At 47.2% G+C, this 11,649-nt stretch overlaps 1 protein-coding gene across 1 annotated transcript; it reads right to left on the bottom strand.

Moving 5' to 3' along the window:
* Window positions 1-128: 128 nt before the first annotated feature.
* Perm1 (PPARGC1 and ESRR induced regulator, muscle 1) lies at window positions 129-6,349 on the bottom strand. Its single transcript, XM_006992333.4, has 4 exons — window positions 5,585-6,349; window positions 2,342-4,768; window positions 1,628-1,753; window positions 129-1,389 (listed from the first exon to the last, which is right to left on the bottom strand). The coding sequence occupies exons 2-4, from the start codon at window positions 4,482-4,484 to the stop codon at window positions 1,277-1,279; spliced, it is 2,382 nt and encodes a 793-aa protein (XP_006992395.3). The 5' UTR covers window positions 4,485-4,768; window positions 5,585-6,349; the 3' UTR covers window positions 129-1,276.
* Window positions 6,350-11,649: the final 5,300 nt, after the last annotated feature.

Raw genomic sequence — 11,649 nt, 5'->3', positions numbered from 1 at the left:
AGCATGTGAAGACAGAGGACATGAGGTCAGAGGTCAGTAGGTTGAGAACTATCACAAGAAACAGGAGTATGGGAAGATCCAGTACTGTTAGGTGCATAGGGTAAGGCTGGTCAGAAAGACTAACACCATAAACAAGAAAGAGATTTTATTGGTGCTGTGTCCCTGTGTTCCCCTCTGAGCAGCCAGAGTACCCCACCATCCTGAGGACCTTCGTTTGCTGTCTTCACAATGCCACCTCAGTCCCTTCACCTACCTTCCCACTCACAACTTCTCTCAGCCTTGGCTTCACTCAAGCTCCCTATAGTATCAGGAGACAATCCTTCCATAGGATGCTATCAGATTCTATGTATATCCTGTCCAGAGCTCTTGGAGAAGACCCAGCCCTGCCCCACAGATGCCATATTGCAGGGGCCTCAGAAGCCATTCCCGGAGATATCTCCTAGAACAGTGGTTCTTAACCTGTGGGTTGCAACACCCTTGGCAAGCCTCTAGCTCCAAAAATAGTTACATTACAATCCATAACAGTAGCAAAATTACAGTTACGAAGTTGCAACAAAAATAATTTTATGTTAGGGGTCACCACAACATGAGGAACTATATCAAAAGGTTGCAGCATTAGGAAGGTTAAGAACCACTGTCCTAGAACCTACTCATTGACTCAGGCCAGGCCTAGGCAAGTTGTGGCTGTGGTGCCTTAGGGATCAGGACCTTGGAGGCCCTTGACAGCCAAGCCTGCCTTTCAGTAGAGCAGAGTTCTTGGACTGCCTCCCTCTAGCTTTGAAGGCACCTAGTAGCCCCTTGGCCCAGACCCAGAGGGGCCTTTTTGCTTTTAGACTTACTGTAGAGTTCTCTTCTGCTGCTCATCCTTTATTTATGACTAGACAAAAGGCAGGGTGCCCAATTAAGTTGGATTTCAGATAATAACAAATAATTTCTTCATACAAGTACATCTCAAGTACTTCATGTAAATTCAAATATAGCTATGTACCCTGTGGTTTTTACTTGCAAATCTGATGCCCTATTACCTAGCTCTTGGCTCAGGGTCCACTCACCCACAATCCTGAATCTCTACCCTCTCACGTATGGAAAATGGCCTTGGTCTTAGCCACTGGCTGGACCCTTAGTTTGAGTCCAAGTAAGTCAGCACCCACAGATACTGGCTCCTTCCTAGGTGCCTCAGAAGTCAGGGATCAAAGGGTGGAGAGAAGAGCAAGATCTTGTCCTTGTCACCTGGGTTCATCCCTGTGCCCCATGCCTCACCAGGCCAGCCTGGCTCCTAGCTGCTTGGGCTTGAGTTGGAACTTGGTCTTGGTCTGCCATTACGCCCTCTTCCAACCTGACGGCGGAAATAGCGGATAGCAGAGATGGTGCCAATGTTGGCCAGCAAGACTGTAAGAGAGACAGAAGATACCCTGAGTGCCAGCTCTGGCTTCTTACTACCTTCTGCCTATATAACCCAGCCTTCAAAGGACAGTATGTTGGAAGTAGGTTAGTAATGACAAAAGCAAGGTCAAAGAGAGGCTGAACCTCCCATGTACCCTTCATCCCTGCTGGCCCAGCAGATGTAAATAACTATAGCCACTAGGGCTTCTAAGCATAACACCCTCTGTCCCCAGGACCTCCAAACCTGTTTTCCAAGCATCTGGGGCATGTAGATCAGAGGTTCTCACAGCCCAAGTGGCAAAGGCAACAAATACCAGGCACATGTCATTCTGGCTGAATGTAAATGAAGTAAGGGGACTCCGTAGCTCCTCTAGGAAAGAAAAGTACATTAGATGCTCTTCTCTGAAATATGCCTGACATAAAATCCCATCTGTCCTAGAGAAATGTGTTGAGTCAGATCTTCCACATGACTTCTCTTCCTTAAGACACTGGATAACATGTATCATAGTTGAGTCAGAACAATTTGGGTGATTTGCCTTTAGGGTCTTCTGTTCTCTGGTCTGTGAAATAGTTTCCAGAGGGGAGAGGAGATATTTTTCCACAGTGCCTCAATCAGCATGGACTGAGTGGGAATGTGTGCCTAGTACCTATCCCCCTAGGAGCTGGAGGAAAGTTCCTGATGGCATCTGGGACTGGACTTAGGACAATGATCAGTGTCAAAGTCAAAACCCTGGTGTTTGGCCTGAGCTGCCCCATCTTGACTGTGTCCTGGGGTAGCTTAGGAACTTACCCTTCCCTTTGTGTAGATCCCAGAGCATGCAAGAGCACACATACAAACACATCCATACAGGCAGATGATCAGAATCCTTCCTGCCCCTCTCCCATATCCTCTTGGCCTAACTCCCTGGACAGTATGTTCCCAGGACTTGGATAGGGCTGGGTCTTGATCAACACCTACCTGCCTCTCTGATTGTCAAGCTAAGATGTTCTGCTGTAGCTGGAACAGGCTTGGAGTATGCCTCAGGCCCTACTTCCCTGAAGAGCTCCGAGGTTTGCAGTTGGATATGGGTGGCTGGTGGCTGTCTGTTCCCAAATTCTTCCTCAGTAAAGAAGTGTTCATAGACCTCAGGGATGGAGATAGGCACTAAATCTCCAGGGGGAACAGGTGCCACAGCCTCTGCTTTTGGGGGTGGGACTGTGGAGTGTCCCCTCTGACAACTTGACCTTTGGGCTCTGCTGTCCCTAAAAAAGAACTCGCATGTGTCAGGCCACTGGACTTCATCCAGGGCTTGGCTGGCTGCTGCCTCATCCTCTACATCTTCATCTTCCTCCTCAATGGTGTCACAGAAGAAGAACTCATAGGCCTCAGGGAGAGTCACTGCATAGCAGCTTCCAGGCTCAGGCTCTGCTGAGACAGAGGATATAGGAGGAGGCAGGTGCTTGAGGATCCGAGGCTGGGGGAGTCGGGGCCCAACAGCCACAGCATCCCAGGCTGCAGATCCCCCACGGCTCCCTGCTACTGTCCTAGGAGCTGGGGGCCGGTCTGAGGCTAGGAAGGGTGGACCTGTAGGTTCACCTGATCCTGATTCTTCATGGCTGGGTACAGCCATGGAGAATCGTACTTTCTTCTTCTTGGAGGCTTGAACAGGACCTGGACAAGGCTCCCCTAAGGAGTATCCTGAAGACCCTGCTGAGAGCTGCCCTAATGGCTTCTCCAAGTATCCCCCAGGAGGCACAGTCACATCTGTATTCACTCTGGCAGCTTCAGCCTGGGAAACAGGGGACAAGGGAGGCATAGCAGGTATAGACATACTCTCTTCAGACTCAGTCTTTGAAACAGAATGAGGCGGATCTGTACAAAGCATAACCACTGGGGCAGGCATAGAGGGATAAACTTCTGACTTGATCTCGGAGCCTACTACAGATAGGTCCTCATGCAGTCCAGGTATGCAAGCAGGTGCAAATTCAGCTTTGTCCAGTTGAGACATGGTGGCAGGTGTAGACAAAGCCATGTCAGGATCAGAGGCAGGTGTAGACTGATTTGTATTGGGTTGACATTTGAAGGCAAGTGTGGAAAAAGTCATGTCAGATGTGGAGACATGTGGAGACAAATCTATGTCAGACTGAGGCTTGGAGGCAGGTTTAGACAAAGCCGTGTAAGGTTGAGACTTGGAGGCATGTGTAGAGAGAGACACATTTGGTGTGGCTGTGGAGACATCTGGATGAGCTTCCTGGACAGGTTTGGATATCATGTGTAGCACAGCTCTGGGTGTCTTTCTGATCTGGTCTGTATCTTGTTCAGTTGTTAGAACAGGTGTAGACAGATCCAAGTCTGACTCTTGTTTGGTCATATGTTCAGGGATACTAGAGCCATGTTCAGAAGCACCTGCAGAGTCTGACTGTGGCTTACCCTGCTGGGCTTTTGCCATTAATGTCCCAGACATAAGAACCTCCTTGGGCCTTGTCTCCATAAGTTGTGGGGAGCTCATCTGGACAGCGGCAGAGCCCAGAGATCCAGAGCACTTGGCCCCCTTGGCGGCCATAGCACGCCTCTTCTTACGACCAGGGTTCCGCAGTGGAGCTTCAAGGTTGTCAGGAGGACTCTGAGGGATGGCATTGTGGCCAGGGGACTCAGGACTTTGAGAGGGCTCACCAGGAGAGCTGGGAGCAGGGCCCTGCAAAAGCCTCTGCATCTTGTCCCTGAAAGTTGCTGACCCTTGGAAGGACAAGGCCTGGCCAGGACAGACGCTGTCTGGGCTGAGGAACAGAGCTTCTGACTGTGTGGACGTGCCGGCTACCTGATGACTGGCCTCCAGAGCCAGGACAGGCTCACACTGAGACCTGCTGACCAGCTGCTGAGTAGCCACGTCCTCCAACTCAGAGCCCTGTTGTCTCCTCCCCTGGGGAGCCAGTTGCCCAGTGAAGAGGGGTGGGGGCCCAGGGGGGCTGCTTCCACTGCTGTCCCCTTGGTCAATGTCACTGGACAAGAGCTCGTCACCAGAGGCCAGGCCAGCCTGCAAGAGGCCACACTCATCAGCAGTGGCTGAGAACTCAGCCCACTCTCGATCACTGAGCTGGACACTATACTGGAAGTTGTCCATTGCACATCAGCAGAGGTGCTGGAGTGACAGCAAGACTTTGGGCCAGGCAGGGTCTTCACAAATCCAGGCTCCATACACTAAGTAGTACACACTGCTACCACCCTGCCTGACCTCGTAGCACCTGCCCCCTCTCTGGCGGTTCATTTCCATCTAGAGGAACCACAGAACAGTCTCTGCTTCTTCCAGATTCTTCTAATTCATTCTTCTGAGTAAGAAATCTACTTCAGTTTCCCCTATTTTCAGTTCAATTCCAAATAACTTTACCATGACATATTGTCACAGTCCTAAAATGAAATATGATTTTATTATATATTATTATATTATTATTAAATATGCTATATATTTAATATATATTAGTGAAGTAAACTAAAGACCAGTGTTTGTCATGTTTGAATGGTGTTCCCTCACATCTCTGAGATCTTTTGATGGGATTGACTTCCCTTCTCAACCTCTGTACACAATGGTCTGCATCAAAGACCACCCAATCAGAGATCAATTCCCTCTGATGGTCATCCCTAGCCTCCCCAGCCACCACCAGATAACCATAGAAGAGGATCTATAGTAACCATGAGTGACTAGCCTCCTCATGATGACCTTCCACCAGTCTTGGCTGGAACAGGTTTTCTGAGTGTACCAAGGTCATGCTAGTACTGGTCAGAGCCTGCTCAAAAGTTTGTAAGAAGAGCCTAGGCCAGAGGTTACAGAACTTAGATGAGCTTCCCTGAGCCCCAGCAATCTGCTCTGGCTGTCCTCAGTGTCTGTACCCCCATCTAGTGCTGCCTGACTATCCAAAGCCCCATTTTGCCCTATCTCAGTGAACCAAGATAACCAGAGCTAGCCAAGGCCTCCAGCCGCTGTCTCCTAAAGGGGCTACTCTTGAGGCCTTGGCCAGCTATGTCTAGAATGAGGAGACTAGGAGGTCACTATGACTGAAACAATCCTGAATGAGAAAAGCCACTGGGGGCTTCCAAATGAGAAAAGCCACTGGGGGCTTCCTAACTTCCAGCCCTTTCCCCCTCTCTAGACCCTGGAGAGACCATGGTAAAGCTTTCCTGCCATTAGGACCCCTAGACAGAAGCAAGGGGCTAAGTGTATCCTACCTGATTCTCAGCAGCCAGCTTGGGCAGTGGAGGTATGCATCTAGAGGCCTGTCCCCAGGCAGCATGGTCTAGGCTTCTTAATGCAAGCTCCGCCCCTACTGCCAAAAATATCCTGTCCCTGGGATCACTTATGACTCGTGCCAGTCACAGAGCCAAGCCACAAATAGATGGCATTTGAGGGGCCTCCAACAATATGAAGGACATTTTCCTGGTGTAGGGCCGGTGCTGGGGGCTGACATCAGCTAAGGTCACATCAGATTCCAACTAGAGAAGACTGCCCTATGATCAGCACCATGCAGGTCCCCCTTCCCAAGAAGAAGACCTGTTCTTCCAGCTCATTGTGAAACTCCAGTCCCATCCCACCTACTACCTAAATGTCTCTAGCCCAACTTTGCAGACAATATTGCCAACCTAGATCTGACATCCAAGGCTCATGGGAGCCTCCTGGGCGTTGCTAAACCTGCCAGTGGAACTAGTGGAAAGTGGGTGCATTTATTGCTCTTGTGAAGGGCTATCCAGACTGGCATGGACCCTGGGCCTCAAAAAAGGATTGATCAGGGTCAAGGGAACAAAGTGTAGTCAGTGGAGGGAAAAGTGTATTTGGTGGGTAGTCCTAAGACAGGGTGGCCGCTTTACCTCAAGAAGACGTTGCTGTGGGATGTTCTGTATGTCCTGTGGGAGCCCTTCTTGGGTTCTTTGTGGCGTTACCCAGCAGGTCCGCATAGAGGATGATTAGGACCATGGGCCTGAGTGCAGGTGTCTGAGATGGTCTGCACTTGGCTGTGCTGGGGGATGGTCTGTATGTCAAGTTGTTCTGATTGATCAATAAATAAAACCTGATCGGCTGTGGCTAGGCAGGAAGGATAGGCGGGACTAACAGAGAGGAGAAATAAAAGGACAGGAAGGCAGAAGGACTGACTGCCAGATGCCGCCATGACCAGCAGCATGTGAAGATGCCGGTGGGCCACCAGCCACGTGGCAAGGTATAGATTTATGGAAATGGACTAATTTAAGCTATAAGCACAGTTAGCAAGAAGCCTGCCACGGCCATACAGTTTGTAAGCAATATAAGTCTCTGTGTGTTTACTTGGTTGGGTCTGAGCGGCTGTGGGACTGGCAGGTGACAGAGATTTGTCCTGACTGTGGGCAAGGCCGGAAAACTCTAGCTACAAGACGTGGGCAGAGCAACCAGCATCTGTGCTGGGCTCCTTGGTGGGCTGCTGAGCACCTTGCTGTAAGCTCATCCATCCCAAGACAGACACTAGAAGACCCTTTTTTTCTGAAGGGCATGAGACAGAGAGGGTAACTGCTACATAGCTAACGCATAACAGAACAGGGTCCTTAAGCTCTGTTTGTTTTTTAACACTGTCCTAACTGACCTCAAACTTGTTTTGCAGCAAGGCTAGCATCAAATTTGCAATTTGCATTTTTTGCTTTTTTTTTGAGACAGGTTTGTGTGTGTGTGTGTGTGTGTGTGTGTGTGTGTGTGTGTGTGTGTAGCCTTGGCTGTCCTGGAACTAGCTCTGTAGACTAGGCTGGCCTTGAACTCACAGAGATCCACCTGCCTCTCCCTCCTGAGTGCTGGGATTAAAGACTTAAACTTGCAATTCTTTTATATCAGCTTCCAAAGCTCTAGAATCACAAGCATGTGCTATTATTCCATGATACCTCTTATCCTCTTAAAAAAATTATTATTCTAGCCAGGCATGGTGGCACACACCTTTAATCCCAGCACTCCAGAGGCAGAGGCAGGCAGATCTCTGTGAATTAGAGGCCAGCCTGGTCTACAAGGTGAGTTCTAGGACAGCCAGAGCTGTTACACAGAGAACCCCTTTCTTGAAAAACCAAAATAAAACAATAATAATTTTTATTATTATTAAAATAAAATATTGCCGTAGACATGATTGTGCATACCAGCAATCCTACTTGGGAGATAGAAACAGAAAGGTTATGATTTCAAGGGCATCCTCAATAATGTAACAACTTCTAGGCCAACTTGAGCTACATAAGATCCTATTTATAAAAAAAAAAAAAAAGGAAAGATTTCTTTGCCTGCTTCAAAATCCATGAAAATATTCTTTACTTTCCCTAGCTGCTCAGTATTGGTGGGTCATAGCACACTGTTTTGTTCCCATATGAGACTAGGACCCCCAGCATCATATCCTGAAAAGATAACAGTGTTACCTCAGAGTAGCTTGGGAGATGTACATGTGGGTCTGTATCCAGAGAAATGGCAGCCAAGCATTTCATGGACTTCATGAGATAAGACAACTCGGGAAGTCTGGCACAGACTATGATCTGACACAGGCTTTTAGCCATGTAAGAGTACAGGATCAGCAAAAGGAAGTAGGGGTAGGAGGACTAGGAGAGAAAACTGTGGGGCCAGGAGAACAGGCTTTGTGGAAACAAGCTTCCCTAGACTTGGCTCAGCTTTCAGAGAAAAGCCCATTCTTCCACTCACATCTAACTACAAACCTTCTTGGTGAGAAGGTGGGAGCAGATGTTTGTCAAAAGGAAAGGATGTGTAACTCTTCTCATGCTAGGCAGGAAGATGACATGTTCATAACATAGTTATCATGTAGACATGTTCATATCATAGTTATTATATATATAGTAACAGAAGCCTGCTCAGTAGGCACAACAGGTGAGTTGGTGAAAGCAAGGATGGCCTTCAGGGTCTTGGGTCAGGAAGAAAAAGGCGCCCTGCAGAAGACTAAGCAGAAAAAGACAAAGCTTTGCCTGAAATGCCCCTGAGAGCCACGAGAGGGCACCAAAATTCTACTGTGAGCCAGGCAGAAGGTTCCAGCTAGCCTCATAGGTTGAGGGTCCCCAGTGTGTTTCCCACTATCCCAAGACAGAACAGAGTAGGATAGGGGTTTCTCGGGAGTTTTCTAAAAGGCCTTTTTTGTGAAGCTATATAGCTCCTTTCAAGCCACTGACTAGAAGACAGGTCTCAAAAGTAAGGGCTGGATCAGCAAGATGGTTCAAGAAGTACTTGTTACCAAGCTTTACAACCCAAGTTTGATTCCTGGGACCCCCATGTCAAAGGAAAAAAATCAACTCTTTCCTGCAAGTTGTCCTCTTGCCTACACACACACACACACACACACACACACACACACACACGCACGCACGCACGCACGCACGCACGCACGCACGCACGCACGCACACACGCGCACGCACGCACGCACGCACGCACATAAAGAGATAAATAAATAAAGGTTTTTTTTTTTTTTTTTATGTGAATGTTCCCGTAAAGGCCAAAAGAGGTCACTGGCTCCTTTGGAGCTGGAGTTACAGGCCTGTCTGCATGGGTTCTGCTAGGTCCTCTGGAAGAGCACTGAGTCATCTCTCCAGTCTCCGCTGCTGTTGTTTTGGTTTCGCTTGAATTTTTTGTTTCACTATTTTGTTTGTTTGTTTGTTTGTTTGTTTGTTTTCAGACAGGGTCTCTATGTAGTCCTTCCTGTCCTCGACATTAGACCAGGTTGGCCTTGAACTCAGAGATCCACTTGTGTCTATCCACAGAATTTTGAGATTAAAGATACCAGATGGGCTTCAAGACTGTACAAGCAAAGACATCTGCCTTTCTTTTTTAAATAGACTTATTTGAATGTGTTTAATCCCAGCACTCAGGAGGCAGAGACAGGTGGATCTCTATGAGTTTGAGGTCAGCTTGGTCTATATAGCTAGTTTCAGGCCAGCCAAGGCTGTACAATAAGGTCCTGTCTCAAAAAAATTTTTAATTAAATTTTTTAAAAATTACATTACATAATAAATTAAATAAAATAGTCTTACTGAGCTTAACACAGGATAAACTGCAAATGTTTAAAGTATACACAGTTAGATTTTGACACAGGTATTTAGCTAGGATATCAATCTCCAGAGAGCCAACAGCCTGTTTGTTACCCAGAGCCAATTTCTGCCCTGGTGATTCTTTCCTCCCCTCCCCTCGAGGCACCATTGCCTGATTTCTGTCACTATGAAGTGGGTCACCTTGTCCAGAATTTTATGTAAATGAATCATGTGTTGTGGCAATCTTTCTGGAATAAGCACTCTGACATCAATAAAAGTAGAAGAGAGATGTATTCACCAGTAGACTGAAGCCTGCTAGCTCCTGGAAAGCATTGTATCAGGTCCAGTTTGCATTCTCATTTTGTACTCTAAACCTACAACATAGGGCAAGCAAAATTTTGTTTTGTTTGGTTTTTTGTTTTTTTTTTTTTTTTTGAGATAGGGTTTCTCTATGTGGCTTTGGAGCCTGTCCTAGAACTTGCTCTGTAAACCCGGCTGCATTCAAACTCACAGAGATCCACCTGCCTCTGCCTCCCAAGTACTGGAATTAAAGGCATGTACCACCACCACCTGGCCGGACACAAGCAGGATTTTACAGAAGCATACTGACAGAAGGCTGTTAAGGGCAACAATCCATTGCTTCAGCTATTTCTCCAAGTTATTCTGTTCCAAGTAGCAAGTGAAGTCATTCTTGGCAAACAGGCAGTACAAGCAGTACTTTAAGTAAATCACTAAATAAATCAATAAATTAGTATAGAATAACTGGTCTTTTCTGTTGTGTGATATTTTGTTTGTGTTCTGACAAATAAAGCTTGCTTGGAGTCAGAAGGCAGAGCTAGTCACTAGTTAACCACAGAGGTCTGGAAGTCTGTACAGGCAGAAACAGGAAGTGATAAGGCAGGGCAGAGACAGAATCTCACCTCTTTCAGTCAGAGGATTAGGAGAGGTAGGAAGTGATTGTGGCTTCTCTCTTGCTTCTCCAATCTTTCAGGTTTTACCCTGATCTCTGACTCCTGGTTTTTATTGATAAGATTAGTTAGATTTATGCTTCATCTGGTGTCCAACTTTTGGGGCACAAATTCACAAAAAAGCAGCTTGCCAGTGACTTTTCAACCACCAGCACATACTGGAGCTGCATTCAGGAACTACCCCCAGCTGAGTCATCAAGCCACTGCCTGGCTTTTCCTTTTCTTCCCCAAGCCCTCTGAGTGAGTCTGGGATTTTTCTGTTGCAGCCTCTCTACAGCAAACTCCACAGGCTCCAAACACCACTGGAATTAGCTCCTCACCACCAGCCAGCTCTGCCTTCAGGCAGTTCTGTGCTTTCACTTCCTGCTGATTACACATACTGCTTTTGAATGTCCCCTGTGCAGACAGCTGGCTCTTTGGCTCCTTTTCCCCCATGGATTGTGGGCTTTCCCTGGACCCCCTCCTCAGGCTGCTGACATGCAATCAGTGGCAGCTGTCCTCAGCCAGGCTGTGAACCACTTGTGTTCTCTGCTCAGACATGCTACACAGTAGCAGTCAGCCTCACACTTCACCATCATCAGATTTGGTGAGACAATTGGGAATTTTTAAAGGGGGGGATTAGATTTGAGAGAGAGAGAGAGAGAGAGAGAGAGAGAGAGAGAGAGAGAGAGAGAGAGAGAGAGAGAGTTAGTTTCCCCCACATTAAAAAAAATGGGAAACACAGCCAGGTGGTGGTGGCACATGCCTTTAATTCTAGCATTCAGGAGGCAGAGGCAGGTGGAACTCTGTGAGTTTGAGGCCAGCCTGATCTACAGAGTTCCAGAACTGCCAAGGCTACACAAAGAAACACTGTCTTTAAAAAAAAAGTGAAAGGAGAAACACTATTACAGTGGAGGGTTAGGTCTCTGTATCTCTGTATGATTACACAATGGATGGTTTAAAAATGAAACAATTAAATTAACTTAGATGAGATTTTTGTGATGTCCATTATAAACATTATTGGTTTACTAATTCTTGTTTTATCCCTTAAAAACTTGCTTGATATGAGTGCCAGGATACAGGCCTTAGAAAAACTTATTAAAACAGATAATAGAGGCAGGGCAGTGGTGGCACACACCTTTAATCCCAGCACTCGGAGGCAGAGCCAGGCCGATCTCTGTGAGTTTGAGGCCAGCCTGGTCTATAGAGTGAGTTCCAGGACAGGCACCAAAACTACACAGAGAAACCCTGTATTGAAAAACCAAAACCAAACCAAACCAAAACAAACAAACAAACAAACAAAAACAGATAATAGAGATATTCAG

The sequence above is a fragment of the Peromyscus maniculatus genome, chromosome 2 (assembly GCF_049852395.1).
Source record: "Peromyscus maniculatus bairdii isolate BWxNUB_F1_BW_parent chromosome 2, HU_Pman_BW_mat_3.1, whole genome shotgun sequence".
Classification (NCBI taxonomy): Eukaryota; Metazoa; Chordata; class Mammalia; order Rodentia; family Cricetidae; genus Peromyscus; species Peromyscus maniculatus.
Note: the sequence above shows the minus strand (reverse complement) of the source record. Positions and strands in the feature narration are given on the sequence as shown.